Source organism: Ostrinia nubilalis, chromosome 17 (assembly GCF_963855985.1).
Source record: "Ostrinia nubilalis chromosome 17, ilOstNubi1.1, whole genome shotgun sequence".
NCBI lineage: Eukaryota > Metazoa > Arthropoda > Insecta > Lepidoptera > Crambidae > Ostrinia > Ostrinia nubilalis.
Window position 1 is genome coordinate 11,547,266 of NC_087104.1, and position 19,134 is coordinate 11,566,399.

A 19,134-nucleotide genomic window follows, 5' to 3' on the forward strand; every position below is an offset into this window, starting at 1 on the left:
TGTTTTAACGACGTTTTTGTTAATATTTATAACCCGATCGAGCTAACTACGTACCTCGCTGGAATGCGACTCCCTCCCACTTACCCGCACACCTCCTCGCGTTCGCTCCGTCCGTACCAGAGCCAGGCCTGGCTCACTCCGCGCGGTACATCCGATAATTACCTACAGCGAAGCGCCCCGCCGGCGGGTATTATATCAGTCGAGTGTCACGCGCGCGCTCGTCAGGACGCTGGCGTGCGTTGTAGTATGATTATAATTCTATGATCGAAGTATTATTTAAAAATGGACATAAAGAGAAAGAAATATTGTGCGGCGTTCGGGTGTTTAAATTCGAAAAGTAATCTACCGGATTCATCTTTTTTTTCGCTTCCCAAAGATGCTGAAAGGTATGTTGGCCAAGTGGGTAATCAATAATTCCTAGGATAGTATAGGAACCTAACCTACTATGAATACTGCTCAGAATGCGTCACTGCTGGACAAAGGCCTCTCCCAAGGTTTTCCATAATGAATGCATACTTACCTACATACGTACCTCATTACAAATAAGTAGATTAATATTTTTTCACTAGACAGCAACCCTAACAGCGTAAGAAAAGTTCAGAGGCACGCGATAGAAAGAGACAAAACTTGTAGGTGAATAAAATTTTAGGTACGTAGTGCTGTGCGAGCTGAATTCCACTGTATCGCGTCGTAGCAAGACTCGCATTTATTTAAATCGTCTTGCGGAGTAATCCTTCTGTACCTGTACTATTACTTATTCTGTGCCAGAGCGTAGATGTGACGTCACAGCCACCAGGTACGCAGTTAACTCGACCGGGTTGTAGTATGGGCGTTCGGTAAATCTGCTCTTGTCGCTTGCTCATAATCAAATTCAAATTCAAATAGTTTATTCAGTACATAAGCACTTATAAGAGCACTTACACTCGTCCCAAATATGGCTTGCCCTACCACCACTTTGGTACAACATAATATGGGCTGGTGCTGAGAAGAAGTGGCGGAAGAAACTCATGCCCGTTTTCACCATCAATCCCTAATTTTTAAGTGACCCTTATAAAAACAAAATTCCTGTTAAATGTTACCATAGGGGTCACTTAAAAATTAGGGATTGATGGTGAAAACGGGCATAAGTCACCTTTTATCGCCTAAATGAGTTGTTGATATAAAAAAATTGTCGACACGTTGTGTCATATTATCTTGTCTATAGTCTGGTTCGTGAGCACGTAGAATTTTGTCCAATGACCCCTAGCTACCCATCCTTATCGCTCGCGCGTAATTATGTTGCTATCGCGCTCGCACACTCACTGCGGGTGCCGAGTCGCACAGTCGCGACAGCAATATAATTACGCGCGAGCGATAAGGATGGGTAGCTAGGGGTCATTGGACAAAATTCTACGTGCTCACGGACCGGGCTTTAGTAGTAAAATACAAGTTTTTGGTTAGTGTAGTAGGATAGAAAATGTGCCGTCCCACTGAATTTGGTGCTTTATCAATGTATTGAAGACTCTCTTTATAAAAATAAGAAGGGCCAGTTTGACCGGTTCCTGATATATTTTCAGATTATCTAACACTTTCTGTCAGATATCTTTCTGAGACCTGTGCAACCAAAAGTTGTAGTTTATCTGACAGAGAAATACCCAATAGGCTATCAACGAGTTATCAGCAAGTAGTGAAACTGGCCCTAAGTATCGTAAGTAGTAATCATTTGAGGAATGAATTGGATCTGATATTTTGTTAAAAAAATGTGGTTTTAGAAAAATAACATGCCATATATTTTTATAAAAATTTACATAATTATATTGCCGCGTTTATTAAACATAATACGTTATAAATTAGAGTAATTAGATGTAAGTAATAATTATATTATTGTTATCTATTCTAAAAGTCATAAATTGCTGTATTTCATTTTGTGCGTGCAACAAATTAAACTGTAGAATAATAAAATAGAGCAATCTATTTTGTATGTATCCATTATTTTAAGCGTATGAGTAAATATCTCTGATATTTCTATGAACACTGCGATTGTATAAAATAAATCATATCAAAAACTACCACAATATAATAATATATCTTATAAAGTTTATACAAAAACAAGTATATCTAATTAATTTAATTTAAATGTATATATAAAAGCAATTTCATTGCTTCAGCACAACCACTCTCAAGTATTTCACCAATATTTTCTTCTCTCATCTATTTCCATATACAAATGACATAGAATGTAGCTATAAGTTTAAAATATAAAATAAAGGTTGTTATTTACCTTACATTGGACGGATTTTATTTTATTTTAGCCTACATAGAGTAAGGTTTAATTATCTACATTTGGGTAAAAGTCCATTATAAATATAGAAAAATAAAAGTACAACCCACCGAGTCATTCAACAACTATACTCTCTTTTTTACTCTAATCTAAAGCCTGGTCCGTGAGCACGTAGAATTTTGTCCAAATTCAATGACCCCAAGCTACCCATCCTTATCGTTCGCGCGTAATTATATTTGTACGCGCCAGCATTAAAACCTCATACATTTCAAACTCATGTCACACTATTCTATCACTCATTCTGACAGTCCTTTTTCCTATCCTCTCCCTCCCACCTTCAGTCTCGCTCTCGCATCGCAACGCGCCGCTTCGCCTACCTATCTGGGCGTTAATAATAAATAAGTATCCAAAATAAACCAATTCAAATAAACCCAAATCGCGCGCTAAACTCATCTCAATAAAATTCAAGTGTTTGTGAAAGTGAAAGAAGAACCAAGCTTGGACCGTCCTGTGGAGTCTGCTCAATCGAAGGTATCCCATCCCGTTCCTATCCCAATCTCCTACAACTCCTTTCTGGTCCTACCGAGCCGGATGGTTCATTTCCTATCCTTTACACTTACAGAAAATCACAACTACACATTTTCACGCATCCGTCATTTTGACAACTCTCTAGAAAATTCTAGAAAATTCGCTCGTTTGACACATTCTTTCTGGAAAGTTCGATTCGTTTGACATTTGACACATTCTAGAAATTACTATTCGCTCAAACGTCAACTCGTTGTTTGTAAACACGTATATTTTTAAAATTCAATCTTTTTAAATTTTATTTCAATTCAATTTCAAATTCGCTTACATACGCTACGCATTTTATTTTCCTACGCACAACTCAACTCATTTTTTAACGCTAGCTCTCGTGCGTGTGTTTGCTCACCTACCAATACAATGGAGGGAGTAAAACGCAAAATTAATTTGCTTGAAGCTAAAAAAGAAGCGCTTTTTCAGAGGGTTCAGGAATTATACGACCTCAGCCTAAAGGTCTCCGACCCTCAGATTGAACAAATTTTCATGTCTCGCATGCATTCGATTGAAAAAACAAGATCGGATTTTCTTGATACTATTGACGAACTTAATTTGTGTTATATGAAAAATGATGAGGAACTCAAACCTACATTTGCCGCACTCAACTCGTTTGACGATTTGTACTGTAACATCCTTTCGGTGCAAAGCTCCATCGCACAACTAAAGGCCAACACAGAGCGTCGCAAACAGGATTTCGTAAAAAAATTACCGCCTTTAGAACTAGTCTCTTTCGACGGAGCCCCTTCCAAGTGGCCCGTTTTCTACCAAAATTTTAAAACGCTTATTCATGAGAACACTGGTTTGTCTCCAGGTGAAAAGGCTCAATACCTTATAGGAAAACTTTCCGGAAAAGCACTTACAATTTGCTCGGGTATTCCACCGACTGGTGAGAACTATTACATAATTTGGAACAACCTATTAGAAAAATACCAAGACATAAGAGTACAAGCCTCTATGTATTTGGAACAGTTAATAAACTACAAATCGCAATCTTTAGATGAATTTTTGGAACAGTATTGCTCAGCTGAAGCTGCCTTACGACGTTTACAGATTGATGACCTTTCCGACTTCATTTTGACTCATATTGCTCTCAGTAAATTAGACAAAGACACTCTAAATTTATTTGAACAATCCATTAAGCACGTAAAAATGCCTACGTTTAATGATCTCAAGACTTTTATAAAAGAACAGAATAAAATCCATGCTTTACGCTTATGTTTTACGCAGAATAAGCCGTACGTTAATAATAAAACGAATTTCGCATCGCAGTCTAAAAACTCGAAACCGACACAGTCGTTTGTTTCTAATACAGCTTCTGGAGTAAAACCCAATCAACATTACTTCCAATCTCAACCGAATTCGCAAGGCTCATACACTCCATCCGCTGTACGCAAGAATTGTCAACTTTGTAAGACGGAACCTGAACATGCCCTGTTCAAATGCAGTTATTTTCGCTCGAAAAATGCGCCAACTCGCTACTCTTTAGTGAAAAAATGTAACTTTTGCCTCAATTGTTTAGGCTTTCATAACATCAAAGATTGCAGATCTCAAAATCGTTGCTCAGTTTGCCAACGTAAACATCACACTCTTATTCATATAGATAATTTTAACGTGAATAGACCTATGACGTCACAACAGCTGACTTGCAGCGCGACGCTTTCGCCGACCGACGCGTCCATGTCCGCGCCCGGTCCGGTCACGCCGCCGTTGCAATCGATGCCAACCAACAATGTATCTCTCTCTGCAGTCACGCCGTCGATCGCTGATGAATCTAGTACCACGGTCTTATTACCCACCGCGTCAGTGTATACTTATGACAATAATAAGACGTGTCAAAAATTACGCGTGTTTCTAGACACAGGTTCGATGAGCAACTTTATCACAAATAAATGTTGTGCGCGACTGAACTTAAAAGTCAATCCGCTACCTACCACTATTAAGGGCATAGGTCAGTCTGAAAGTGTGTCGCTAGGATATGTATCTTTCACAATTGCCTCACGCTTTGATCCCAGGTGTAAATACACAATTAACGCACGCGTCAGTGATACAATAACCGATTATTTACCTAATGTAAAGGTTGACATAACCCAGTTATCGCATTTACAAGGTCTTCCTATGGCTGATGACAGCTTCGATATCCCTGCTGAAATCGATTGTTTGTTAGGCAATGAGATATTCCCGCTTCTTTTAGGTAGTAATAAAATAACTTCACCGCAATCCTCTGTCATCGCTATCGAAACCACGCTCGGATATCTCGCTATGGGACGCGCTCAGTGCTACTCAGCTCATTCACGCAATGATAATAAAGCATTCTTTTGCAATGTAGACTCGCACTCATTAGAATCACTCACGCAACGCTTTTGGGAGCTTGAAAGTGTACCTACTAAGAGACACATCAGCCCTGACGACGAAATATGTGAAAACATTTTCCAATCAACTCATTCTCGCGACGACTCTGGGACTTATACAGTTTCTTTGCCATTTAAACTCGACCCATCAGAACTCGGCGATTCTTACTTTACTGCTAGGCGTCGCTTCTATAACTTAGAGAAAAAGTTAGACTCAACTCCAGGCTTACGCACTAACTATAATGAAAATATTCAAGACTGTATCGATCGCGGTTTTCTGTCAAAAGTCGAAAACGCATCGAATTCAGAGGAAAATACTCCAAATTATTATATACCTCATCATGCAGTATATCGACCAGATAAACTCACTTCAAAAACTCGAGTCGTTTTAGATGCAAGTTGTAAAACAACTTCGGGAAAGTCGTTAAATGATGTTCTTTACACTGGCCCAAACTTACAAAGTAATATTTTTGATCTTTTAATTAACTTACGCATTTTCTCAGTCGCTTTATCTGCTGATATTGAAAAGATGTATTTCTGTGTAAAGCTTGATCAAAATCACCACCCGTTTCAACGCATATTATTTCGATTTGATCCTGAATCACCGATTGATACTTATCAATACAATAGGGTTTCTTTTGGCGTTTCTAGCTCGCCTTACCTCGCTATGCGTGTCGTTCGCCAACTCGCTGAGGACGAGCGCGCGAATTATCCTATCGCCGCGTCTGAAGCTCAATCCTGTATGTATATGGACGATTATGTCTCATCGATGGACGGGTTAGAAAAAGCTGAACAATCTTACCATCAAATGGTTAAGATGTTCATGGCCGGGGGGTTTAAAATGGTTAAGTGGATCTCGAACAACCCTGAGCTTATAAATAAGATTCCCGATTCGCATAAAAATCCACAGCTCGTCGATTTTGACACTGACTCAGAAATTACGACAAAAATCATAGGCATGCAGTGGCAACCTAATGATGACGTTTTTCTTTACAAAATTAACTCTACTAACTCTGACCAATGCACAAAACGCACGATTCTTTCCGCAACCGCTAGATTATTCGACCCTTTGGGTTTGCTAGGCCCTGTGACAGCGTTTCTCAAACTCTTAATTCAAGAATGCTGGCAGCGCGAACTTGAATGGGATCAGCCAGTTCCAGACTCAATAAAAAATAAATGGAATCGGTTTGATAGTGAGATTAACTATTTATCGCAATTAAAAATATCTCGTCATATAGGAATCACCGCGGGTTGCCACGTCACTATCATGGGCTTCGCGGACGCCAGCGAAGTATGCTACGGAGCTGTAGTTTATGTGCGCGTGAGCTCTGATGCAGATTCACCCGGTGAAGTCTTTCTTATCGCATCCAAATCGCGCGTCGCGCCTTTAAAGAAAATATCTCTTGCGCGGCTTGAACTGTGCGCAGCGCTGCTCTTAACAAATCTTTTATTATCGGTTCGCGATAGTATAGAGAATCGTTATCCTGTTAACTCAATTTACGCATTTTCAGACTCGACTGTCACTCTCACGTGGATACATTCTCCCGCGTACAAATTTCACACATTTGTTGCGAATAGAATTACTGAAATTAATTCGAAACTCAACGCAAAAATTTGGCATCATGTTAATGGAAATGAAAATCCTGCAGATGTAATATCGCGACCTGTAACTCCTAAAGCGTTATTAAATCAATTAAATTGGTTTCACTCTCCTCAATGGACAGCTCAGCCAATCTCGCAATGGCCTATCGAGCCATTTCAAGTTTCATCTAACAGTGTTCGACTGGAAGAGAAAACTATCGCTCTTGTTTCAGAGACAAACTCTCAATCGAACTCTCACTTTTTCGATCGATTAATTGATCGCATTTCCACGTACCCAAAATTATTACGCGCTACTGTGTACGTGTTACGCTTCGCTAAAATACTACGTTCAAACGGAGTGGTTACATCCTCTGATTTAGAACTCGCTGAACTCTATTTAGTACGCCATATACAGGCACTATTTTTTGCTCAAGATATACACGCAATTAAAAATAATAAACACTTTAACAAATCGCTTCTCAAACTTAACCCTTTCATTGACTCTGATAATATACTTCGTGTCGGAGGTCGACTCACTCACTCTCAACTCAACTATGGACAAAAGCATCCAATCATTCTATCGCCTAAACATCGCTTCACTCAACTTTTAGTTGATTACTTTCATGTATGTAATTTACATACTGGTCCTTCACTTCTACTCAGTCTGCTTAGACAGAAATTTTGGATACTTTCCGCACGTAACTTAGTACGTCAAAGAGTGCATCAATGCAATATCTGTTTTCGTTTAAACCCTAAATCTACAAACCCTCTTATGGGCGACTTGCCATCATTCCGCGTTTCAGAAGCTAAAGCTTTTGTTTATACATCAGTCGATTATGCAGGTCCCTTCTTTATTACTCACATTCGCCGCAGAGGTGTTAAAAGCCAGAAGGCTTATATTTGTTTATTTTGCTGTCTTACAACTAAGGCTCTACACATAGAGTTAGTTTCAGACTTAAGCTCTGATCTATTTCTCGCCGCTTTTCGTCGATTCATTTGTAGAAGAGGCCCCGTTTCCATGATATATAGCGACGGAGGTACTAACTTTATTGGCGCTAAACGCAAGCTTGACGAAATTTACGCTCTTTTAGAATCTGACTCTCACAAAAATTATTTAAGTTCACATTTGGCTGAACAACGCATTAAGTTTCTTCATAGTCCACCATATGGTCCGCACTTTAACGGCATCACGGAGATAAATGTTCGTTATGTAAAAACGCATCTTTATAAAGTTATTGGTCTTCAAGTGTTAACATACGAAGAGTTCAACACTGTACTTGTACAAATAGAAGGCTTATTGAATAGTAGACCATTGTGTGTTCTTAGCTCTGACCCATCTGATGTATCCGCTCTCACTCCCAACCACTTTCTCAATATAACTCCACTGAAATTCTTACCAGTAGAGGATGTCTCTGATATTTCTGACAATCGGTTAACGCGTTATCAGTTAGTCAATAAATTAGTGCAAAGCTTTTGGCGTCGCTGGAGTCAGGAGTATTTAACTTCTCTACAACGCCGTGAAAAGTGGAATACGGTGACCAAACCGATAGATGTGGGCTCTGTTGTTGTTATAAAAGATGACAATGCGCATTGGGTGTGGTTGTGGAAGTATATCCCGGAAAGGACAAAATCATTCGCACCTTAAAAATTCGCACTGCAACCGGTATTTATGTTCGGCCTGTAGTTAGAGTTTGTCCTCTTCCTTTACAGTAACTCAAATAATGCTCTTAACTTAATTTTTTTTCTTAACTTTAATTTAACTCAACTTTAATTTTAATTTAACTCAACTTTAACGCTTATAACTCGTTTAGTTCTCTCTAACGCATGTTTTTTTTTACGTTTTTAACTTTTTTTTACAAACGCTACTCAATCTAGAGGAAGACCTCTAGGCCGGGGGAGTTGTACGCGCCAGCATTAAAACCTCATACATTTCAAACTCATGTCACACTATTCTATCACTCATTCTGACAGTCCTTTTTCCTATCCTCTCCCTCCCACCTTCAGTCTCGCTCTCGCATCGCAACGCGCCGCTTCGCCTACCTATCTGGGCGTTAATAATAAATAAGTATCCAAAATAAACCAATTCAAATAAACCCAAATCGCGCGCTAAACTCATCTCAATAAAATTCAAGTGTTTGTGAAAGTGAAAGAAGAACCAAGCTTGGACCGTCCTGTGGAGTCTGCTCAATCGAAGGTATCCCATCCCGTTCCTATCCCAATCTCCTACAATATTGCTGTCGCGACTGTGCGACGGGCGCCCGCAGTGAGTGTGCGAGCGCGACAGCAACATAATTACGCGCGAACGATAAGGATGGGTAGCTTGGGGTCATTGAATTTGGACAAAATTCTACGTGCTCACGGACCAGGCTTTAGCAATGGGCGATTGTTCCAGAGAAAACAATCGATTGAATGGATAACCAAGTAAATATCGACTAACCATTATTCATTTGTCGAATCGAATGAACGAACGATCAAACTATACATTTGCGTTGTGGTTTCGTAACACTTGAGCTTCTTAAATATGTAATAAGAGTATAAGTTATCGATACGCTATCGAATAATATCGATTGTAAATCGAATTGTATGTAACAATCGCACCATTGTATCGCGTCTTCAATCTTTTAGTACTTAGTTTGTAAAGATTAGAAATTCTGGAGATGCTATAATAAGTAACTTAGCGGTATCTCGGTGACCTTTCAAGTTGAGTTTGACCTACTCCTCGAAGTTTCATTGAGCTGGAAGTTCGAGAACATTGCAATATAATCGTATCTGATCTTTTGATGAAGCCAGAAGACTGCTAGTTTCTTTAAAAGATTCTTTAAACACGTCATCTTTCCAATTTTAACATTTTTTCTCATATGGTTGGCCTATTAATTTTAATCGACAGTGACACTAGTTTGAATTAATCGATTCCGTGGCATATCATTCCTCGAGATTCCTTATCCACTTATCGTCACGTGAGCTCTATTCTCCTACAATTTTTAGTGCATCCCAATTTGGCGTTCATCAGAAGGTGTTAAGGTTCAATTTCGCTTGCTGCTGTTGATGAGATGTTTGCAGCAGTGGGCAATTTATAGTGCGTTCCAATTTGGCGTTCATCAGAAGGTGTTAAGGTTCAATTTCGCTTGCTGCTGTTGATGAGATGTTTGCAGCAGTGGGCAATTTATAGTGCGTTCCAATTTGGCGTTCATCAGAAGGTGTTAAGGTTCAATTCCTCTTGCTGCTGTTGATGAGATACTTGCAGCAGTGTGTGAGGAGGTGCTTCTCTTTCTCCGTGGAACCGTTCTGGTGGATCGCGGTGGGTCCGCCGCGCTCGCGAGTGTAGATGTCTAGCCCGTATTGACCTGTATAGAGAAATTAACGTTAAGTGTATTGGAATAAGGTTGTATGTTGAATAATAAATACTGATGCAGTATTGAAATTTTTTAGACACAATCACGATGCGGAATTGTTTCACAACGCGATCCTCGATATCGAGATTACAATCTACGATAAATATCGCAACGTGTCTCCTCGACTCTCGACTCGTCGTGTCGTGTCGTGTATCATAAAAACTCACGGTGCTCTCGTAAGTCCAATGTTCATAGGCAATATACGATCGATTGAGGTTAATCAAATATCCCAACTCGAGGAGCGTCCTGTAGGTAGTGCACTATGGAAATGGGACAAAACGTCAAAAGAATTCACGCTGCACACTACATAATCGACGACGTCGTTTCACATTGCGATGTATCGTAGATTTCACGGACGACAGACGCAGAGTAAATACAAATGAGCAGGTCATCTTCATAGAAACGCACCAAGAGCGGTTTGTATGTGAGCGCGCCAATATACGTATGCGGCGCGCACGTGCTTTTCTATGAAGATGACCTACTCATTTGTATTTACTCTGACAAGACGTCTTACTCAAATCGTCTAATTTTAAAGAACCCGTACCTTCTTCAGGGAAAGTGATGTAGAACGACACTATATCATCCGACACGTTCTGCTGCACGTATTTCGACAGCCGCTTCTCATCGACGCCGTTTTTGTGCAGTGTCGCCATGAAGTCGGCCAGCGGGCGCGACATTCGGAACTGGATCTCTAGTTCGCGCCCGGCAAAGACCAGCGCCTCCTGCGGGGTTCAAGTTAAAGTGGTTGTAGATTTGAAGTGTTTGAAACGATACGATAGCGCAAAATTAATTACTTATTCGCTGTAATGCTTTCCGCAGTATCATACACATCGTCATTATCAGGCCATTTAAGCTCCACGGCAGCTGGTGCACAATTCCCTCGTTCATAATTGCCACTTGTGGTTTAAATTGAATAAAATATTTTTGTTTTTTTTATTAATAAAGGCAAGGATTGGAACTACACTCCCTACACTGGCCAAATGTGTTGTACAGGTCTGATGTTCGCACTCCGGTCATATTTCTGTGCTTAATATGGTGACTTTTTTTAAACTCAACCTACGAGTAGGTACGACGTAGATGTCTACGTCATATGACGAATTAATTGATGTTCATGAGTTTTAGTAGTTAGGCACTTATGGTGACGACATTCATAACACAAATGACGAAATGAACCAGATTCAAACTCAAGATTTAATTATGAATATTTCAAGAAGGAGGAATCAAAGGCTTGATCAAGTTTAGAGTCTTACTTCACAACGTTATAGGTACTCCGAGCTATAATAGGTAGTTCTTCCATCGAGATCGATAGGATCCATGCACTGACCTGATGAGTGATAGGTACGAGCCCGAACAGGCGGGTGGCTTTGGTCGGGCCCCATTCGCCGCTGGCGCAGTCCGGCAGAGGCACCATCACCGTTTGGAGCTCGGCGCAGCAAATCTGTGGGTGTTAATATGATGAGTGACTGGGATTATTTAATACCAGCCGCCGCCCGCGACTTCATATGCGTGGATCCCGTTTTACCCCCTTAGGGGTTGAATTTTGCAAAATCTCGTCTTAGTGAGCACCTAGACCTACGTTCTAAAAGGAACCCCCATGCAAAATTTTAGACTCCTAGTACTTGTAGTTTCTGAGATTTCGTGATGAGTGAGTCAGTCAATGAGTGACTGACCTTTCGCTTTTATAGATATAGATGAAAACATTCTTTGAATATCAGTACCGTTTGAAGCTCGGCGCAGCAAATCTGAAGGTTGTATGGCGATTGGTGAGTACAGGATTTTGATAACTATAGTGGTTGAATACGAAGACATACCATTAAGGGCCCTCGCCCACGGCAAATGCGTATTCTTTGCGATTGCGGACACAGTCAAATCTTGGGGATCGATATTTTCACAAAAAACTCCTTTACATGTGCCTACTTTATAGGCCAGTAGAATTAAACACAAAAATTGATTAAATCGGAAATAATTCCTACAAAAGATTTTTTTGCTTTAATGGCTTCATTGGTTGCCCATTAAGACTCTCCTAAGTTTTCGACTTCGACGGAGTTGTGCTTAAGTGGTGGGGGCCCCCGAAAGCGGCGTTTTTTCGGTTTTCCGGTTATACCGCGTAAAGGACTTACACTATCGAAAAGTGGTCTTCATGACGGTTAAAGGGCACTTAATCCTGCATTGAATAAGACCAAATTCATATGTTTTGGACAAACCGTTCTCGCGCTAAAGTTCGGCAAAGTAGAAAATATACGTATAATTAATGACCCTCTCCACGTCCAATGGCTTGTTACCCACATGCTTCCAAGCCTTGTAAAGGGTCGCCTTAATCAGTATAACCCTAACAAGGCTCACGAGTTTGATTCGCTTATCCTTGTTCGTCCCAGCCGTTCCTTAACTGCGGTTGCTGCAACTCTTCCTGACACTCTCCTGAACGACTCTGTGTTACCTAATGTGGCTGCCTCTCTTCCTTGTACCCTCCTGTACGATTGCATTGCTTAGCTATATGCCTGGTCCAAGGTTCGACGCCACAAAATCAACTTTGTACGCGTGAAAATAGTTTAAATACTATTTTCCGTGCTTGCAACATTTTTCTTTACTGCTTCGCCTCTATTAGTCGTAGAGTGATTGTATATATCCTATAGCCTTCCTCAATGTATGAGCTATTCAACACAAAAATAATGATTTCAATCAAGCTAGTAATTCTTAAGATTAGCGCGTTCAAACAAACAAACAAAAATCTCTTCAGCGTTTTAATATGAACTTGTTGTTGTTGATTTTTGGCGTCGAACCTTAGACCAGGCATACGGCTAGGCAACGTAGTCATGCAGGAGGATACAAGGAAGAGGGGCAGCCACAGTAGGTAACACAGAGTCGTTCAGGTGAGTGCCAGGAAGAGGTGCAGCAACCGCAGTTAAGGAACGGCTGGGACGAACAAGGATAGGCGCATCAAGCTCGTAAGCCTTGATAGGGTTACACTGGTTGAGGTGGCCCTTTTCAAGACTTGGAAGCCTGTGGGTAACAAACCATTGGACGTGGAGAGGGTCATTAATTATACGTATATTTTCTACTTTGCCGAACATTAGCGCGAGAACGGATTGTCCAAAACATATGAATTTGGTCTTATTCAATGCAGGATTAAGTGCCCTTCAACCGTCATGAAGACCACTTTTTGATAGGGTAAGTCCTTTACGCGGTATAACCGGAAAACCGAAAAAATGCCTCTTTCGGGGGCCCCCACCACTTAAGCACAACTCCGTCGAAGTCGAAAACTTAGGAGAGTCTTAATGGGCAACCAATGAAGCCATTAAAACAATAAAATCTTTTGTAGGAATTATTTCCGATTTAAAAGCTAATTCTACTGGACTATTAGGCCCTCTGCTAAAACTCGCGCGAGTGCCCGGATCCGCTTTGGTGGAAATAACCCAAATGTTTCGGCAACGAGCTTGTTGTAACAAGCGCGATATTATTAAATGTAATGGCCGTTCAGTAAAATGTACTAAATTAAATATATCCCTGAATTAGGTCTTATTAGGAAATCGTTCTGCCAGTACCTTGAACTTGCAAACGCTCTTGAACTTCATGGGCTCCCCGGTGAGGTATTCGCGCGGCGTGACGGCGTTGGCGAAGATGTCTAGTAAGAAGGCGCCGCTGCAGGGCGCGTGCACCCGGAACGACACCACGTTGCCCACCACTGACTGGAATGCAAGGAAATGAGGGTATTAGCCCGTGGGTGGTTAAGCCGAGTAGAATACATTTGTCACCAACCCCTACTCTTCCCGCGGGTGTCGTAAGAGGCGACTTAGGGACTACATATCAAACAGAGAACGGGCAGCAGCGCTCTCTGAAAAATCAATCTTTTAAACTGCGATCTCCAACCCGCCTGCCAAGCGTGGGGATTATGGCAAAACCCTCCACTGTAGTAGAGGAGGCTCATAGTCCAGCAGTGGACTGTAAAGGGCTGTTGATGATAATGATGATAAGAGGATTTGCGCTCATTTAGATGGCATTACTAGCGTGTGACAAAACCACAGGTAATCACAGGTTTAACTTACTCTACAGAATGACAATTGGCCCAAAGTGGTTTCTTTTCAGTACAATCACCAAATGCCCAACATTTGGCGATTAATCTACCCGAGCGCTGGCAAAAACAGGCATGTAAAGGCTCCTCAAGGGTAAACTTTGATTTGTTTTTGACTATGGGCTAATAGCGTTCACTAGTCAGTGCAAATGCTATAGTCCTATCACTTCAACCCTCGCGTTAACCTCATTGTCTAGTCTAGCTCTAAGCGAGTGACAGGAGCTTACGATAGATGAATAAAATAGTCCTTCTACTGGACTTTATCAACTGTAAGCTAAGGAACTGACAGCGCCGTCTCTTGGTGGCATCATAAGAAACTAATCTTTACTTGTTTTGGAAACGGTTAAAAATATTTGGATCTTATTGCGAGGCAACTTACAGGATCTTCTTACAGGATCTTAATGGAATCATCCAATGGCGTATTATAGAGGTTATTTACCTGCATTACAAATCTCTTTAAACTGACGCCGTCGAAACCATCGCCCTCTGTGTCGTAGAACTTGAGGTTGTAGTGGAAGATCAGCGAGCTCTGCATGTGTGCTGGCATGGCTATGCGCATAGTCGCCGCACCTGCAACAGAATGCATTTAGACACAATTGTCAACTATAGTCTGGTCCGTGAGCACGTAGAATTTTGTCCAATGACCCCAAGCTACCCATCCTTATCGCTCGCGCGTAATTATATTGCTATCGCGCTCACACACTTACTGCGGGTGCCAGTCGCACAGTCGCGACAGCAATATAATTACGCGCGAGCGATAAGGATGGGTAGCTAGGGTTCATCGGACAAAATTCTACGTGCTCACGGACCGAGCTTTAGAAACTTTTAGTGAGATTAAAGCTGCTAAAAGTTGTCGTGGGTGACGTCATGTACCTAAGGCTGAAACCCCATTGACAACCTGGGGAGTTCCCACTATCGTTGAGTGAAGGGCTTCATGGGTACTAGTGGTGGAGATGATGGAAATTAGCCCAGACCCATCCCAATGAATAGATCGATAATTTTCGGCGGGACACCAATGTCAGCGAGTCGCGACCATATGCTTGCCCACTTTAGCGTATCAAAGGCTTTTTCAAAGTCTACAAAGGTAAGATAGACTTCCCTTTGCCATTCTGATGCCTGCTCCAAGATGATACGCAAAGTATTGATCTGGTCGGTGCACGAGCGGTTCGGGCGGAAGCCCGCCGAAAATTATCGATCTATTGAAGGCCATCTACAAGAAATATTCTTGTAAAGTCACTCACGACGGCCTCATCTCCGAAGACATTGAGGTGCATGCGGGCGTCCGGCAAGGCTGCCTGCTTTCGCCGCTTCTCTTTCTGGTAGTCTTGGATGGAGTCATGTGTCGTGCATATCAAAACCAACGGCGTGGAATAGAGTGGGGTATAATCGGAGTCTTAGAAGACTTAGATTATGCCGATGACCTCTGTTTGCTGAGCCACACGCATCACGATATGCAATCCAAAATTGATGACCTACATCGAGAGGCGGGCATCACGGGGCTCAAAATTAACTGCCGGAAGACCCAAGAGATGCGATCTGGAGTGAGAAATTGCACACCATTACGGATTGGTGCAGAGGATGTGGAACGTGTCCACAATTTTACCTACCTCGGGAGCGTCGTGTCAGAGACTGGAGGTACCGAAGAGAACATCACTTCGCGCATTGCCAAGGCTAGAGCCACCTTCGCACAACTTCGCCCCGTATGGCAGTCACGGAAACTGACCCGAAGGGTCAAGATCAAAATTTTCGGGTCCAACGTTAAATCCGTGCTGCTCTATGGGTGTGAAACGTGGAAGGTCACCAAGGTCATCTCGCACCAGCTGCAGGTCTTCGTCAACCGCTGCCTTCGCCGAATTCTCGGCATATACTGGCCTGAGAAAATCTCCAACGTCGAGCTATTGGAACGCTGCCACGAAATTCCGATCGACCAGCAGATCAAGCGCCGCAAGTGGAACTGGATTGGCCACACTCTCCGAAGGGATCCCGATCACATCCCCAAGCAGGCTCTGGATTGGAACCCCCAAGGAAAGCGCAAACGTGGTCGCCCCAAGCAAACTTGGCGGCGCACTGTGGCAGACGAGGCGAAGAAGATCGGCAAGACTTGGAGCGAGATCAAACACTTAGCTCAAGACCGAACGCGATGGAGGACTGTTGTGGACGCCCTCTGCCCCATCTAGGGGACATAGGACCATAAGTAAGTCAAGTAAGTCATCCCAATGAAGGTAGTGCAATACAGGAGGAGGCGCCACCACATCTCCGGCTCGCTAACCCCAACTAGAGGAAGGAACCACTATCACCACTATTTCTAGTCCTAATATAGACGAACTGGCCCAACGCCGGACTGGGTAGAAACCCAGCTCGTCAACACACGCACTTCTATCCAACTAAAAGTGGCTGAACTACTTTATTTCAGATTCATGCCATCGCAACTCACCAGTGGAGTCAGTGAACATCGATCGCACGAAGGGCAGTTCCTCGAAGTCGTGGAGGGTGATGGGTCATCAGGACATCAGGCAATATATTTTTGTTGCAAAATAGCGCCTATTACAACCACGTAAGCTACCGCAGTGGTTTTCTTGACTCAGTCGTCTGTAGCTGATGGTTCCCAAAGAAGCCAACTAAAAGTGGATGCCTTGTTAGTGTTGGGGACTTAGGGACTACTTTACTCACCAGTGGATTCAGTATACATGACCGCCTTGGTATTGGGGTCGATAAAGTACAGCCCGTATCGGAAGAACAGCGATCGCACGAAGGGCAGCTCCTCGAAGTCGTGCAGCGTGATGGGCGCACATCAGGCATGCAAAATAGTGCCTATTACAACCACGTAAGCTACCACAGTGGTTTGCTTGATTTACCGTCGTCTGTAGCTGATGGTTCCCAAAGAAGCCAACTAAAAGTGGCTGGCTTGCTAGTGTTGAGGACTTTACTTTTGGTCCAACTCAACTCCTCAACTTTCGAAATCCTCCTATGTTCTTCTGATTAATTTCGTTGCGGGTCCAATGACAGTTTAACTTTCCCCCGGGACAAACTTGACCTTCATTGGTTGGGTTTTTATGGCGGTCAAGCTGTAGATCCTGGCTACATAGGAGTTGCAATGGTGGGAACGAGAGGTGGGAATAGTCCCGTATTTTTGGTCCAACTCACCAGTGGAGTCAGTGTACATGACCGCCTTGGTATTGGGGTCGCTGAAGTACAGCCCGTATCGGAAGAACAGCGATCGCACGAAGGGCAGCTCCTCGAAGTCGTGGAGGGTGATGGGCGTCTTCAGCAGCTGCCAGTCCGGCTGCAGCGGGAAGAACTCGTAGATGAACTCGCGCGGGTCCGTCAGGAAGTAGTGGTCGTCGTATTCGTACCTGGTAGAGGTTATAGCTTAATTTTTTGATAAGAAAAAAAGGGGAGGAGATGGTTAGATTATAGTTTGAGATTTGTTTCGTGATAAGATGCCGTTGACCATAGAAATAATGTTCGCCATGGTGCATTTATGACAGTTAGACATAATAAGGGTGCACCCGCAGTTGAATTTGGATTTAGAAAGGAACTAGGATTCAACTGCCAGGTGCACCCTTACTAGCAACCTTACTTTACCCTTAAAAGTCTGGACTTTTAGGAACATTTTGATTCAACTTATGCACAGAGAGAAGTTAAATTCCTTTATTCTCGTATCATGAAGAAATACTTAATTTGTAATAAGTAGTGAACGACAAGACAAGGAACTATGCATTCCAACAATGTATTTTTTTGTAGGACTGACGACAGAAGTAACTCTTGAGGAGTTTTAAGACAGTCGATCACAAGTTCACAACTCTTTATGAAGATTTAAGTTTGCCCTACGACTATTCTACGCACCTCAAGCTATCACTCTTCCCTCTGTTCCCTGGTTTGGGGGCGTCTTTCGCGTTGACCAGATGCCTCGCCCCCCAGTTGCACTGGACGAACCGCCAGGCCCCTGCCACGTATACCGCGTTCCAGGAGTTTCGGAATCTGTTGTCTTCGAAGCGGACGCCGGGCTGGTAGCCCGCGGATTTGCTGTAGCCCTTGATCACCACGCAGTGCAGGCCTGCGTAGCTGTAAGGAAATATAATAGTTTTAGTCAGTTCTTTCTCGTTTAGTTTAATTACAGTAGTCTACCTACTCTTTTTTGGCTTCTGAGTAACTTTTTTCCTTCAGGATTGAGAACATTATAGTGGGTCCTGTAGTAAGCATGAGCGCACCCAGGGGGTCTTATGAAGGCACCTTGAGTTCTTGATAGTTTTGACATAAAGTGATAGTAATGTGTAGATTACTTTGACTTCTGAGTAACTTTTCTCATTCAGGATTCTGAACATTATAGAGAGACATATCTTGTAGACATGAGCGTATCCAGGGGAGTTTGGGAAGGCAGCTGACCCCATGGAAATGTATGCTCCTAATAACTAACCTTATTATGCATAAAAATCTAATTTCCAAATTGACCTCCCCTCCCCTAATTTGGTTGGTGGTAAGGCTTGTTCTAAGTCCGCCTGGCTAGCTACCACCATCTTACCTAAGTCTGTCGCCATAACAACAATGTTAACAGCATTATTGTGTTCCGGCAGTTAGAGGTAAGATAGCCAGTTCCTCCGTGGTTGAGGATTCCTGGTGAAGCTCGCTTCCACCCTTGGCCTGATCGTCACTTACCATCAGGTGAGATACAGGCCAAGAGCTTCCTCGTTGGAAATTAAAAAAATCCTCTCTTTTGCTGTGACTACTAGACACATCTACTGCTGCATGGCACTAAGATAGCATCCTATCTTACCAGGCTCTTTGGAGATTAATTAACGAAAAATGTTGACGAAGACTGCTTTTTCTTCTCCTTACCTGCACAACCTCTTAAACAGTACATGGTAACTCTCCGTCCCGTGCTTGATGCCGCGCAGCAGGCCTAGA

At 42.5% G+C, this 19,134-nt stretch overlaps 1 protein-coding gene across 4 annotated transcripts in view; it reads right to left on the reverse strand.

Annotated features, from left to right (window-relative positions):
- Positions 1 to 9,749: 9,749 nt before the first annotated feature.
- Positions 9,750 to 19,134, reverse strand: part of LOC135080088 (hillarin) — a 78,537-nt gene continuing 69,152 nt past the window's right edge. For all 4 annotated transcript variants that reach the window (XM_063974766.1, XM_063974769.1, XM_063974768.1 and 1 more), the window contains exons 9-15: positions 18,076 to 18,294; positions 17,374 to 17,582; positions 14,669 to 14,799; positions 13,703 to 13,846; positions 11,485 to 11,598; positions 10,705 to 10,882; positions 9,750 to 10,112 (exon numbers count right to left, since the gene is read on the reverse strand). In XM_063974766.1, the coding sequence (XP_063830836.1) occupies positions 9,976 to 10,112; positions 10,705 to 10,882; positions 11,485 to 11,598; positions 13,703 to 13,846; positions 14,669 to 14,799; positions 17,374 to 17,582; positions 18,076 to 18,294 (1,132 nt within the window). In that variant the 3' untranslated portion in view covers positions 9,750 to 9,975. The remainder of the gene's footprint in view (positions 10,113 to 10,704; positions 10,883 to 11,484; positions 11,599 to 13,702; positions 13,847 to 14,668; positions 14,800 to 17,373; positions 17,583 to 18,075; positions 18,295 to 19,134) is intronic.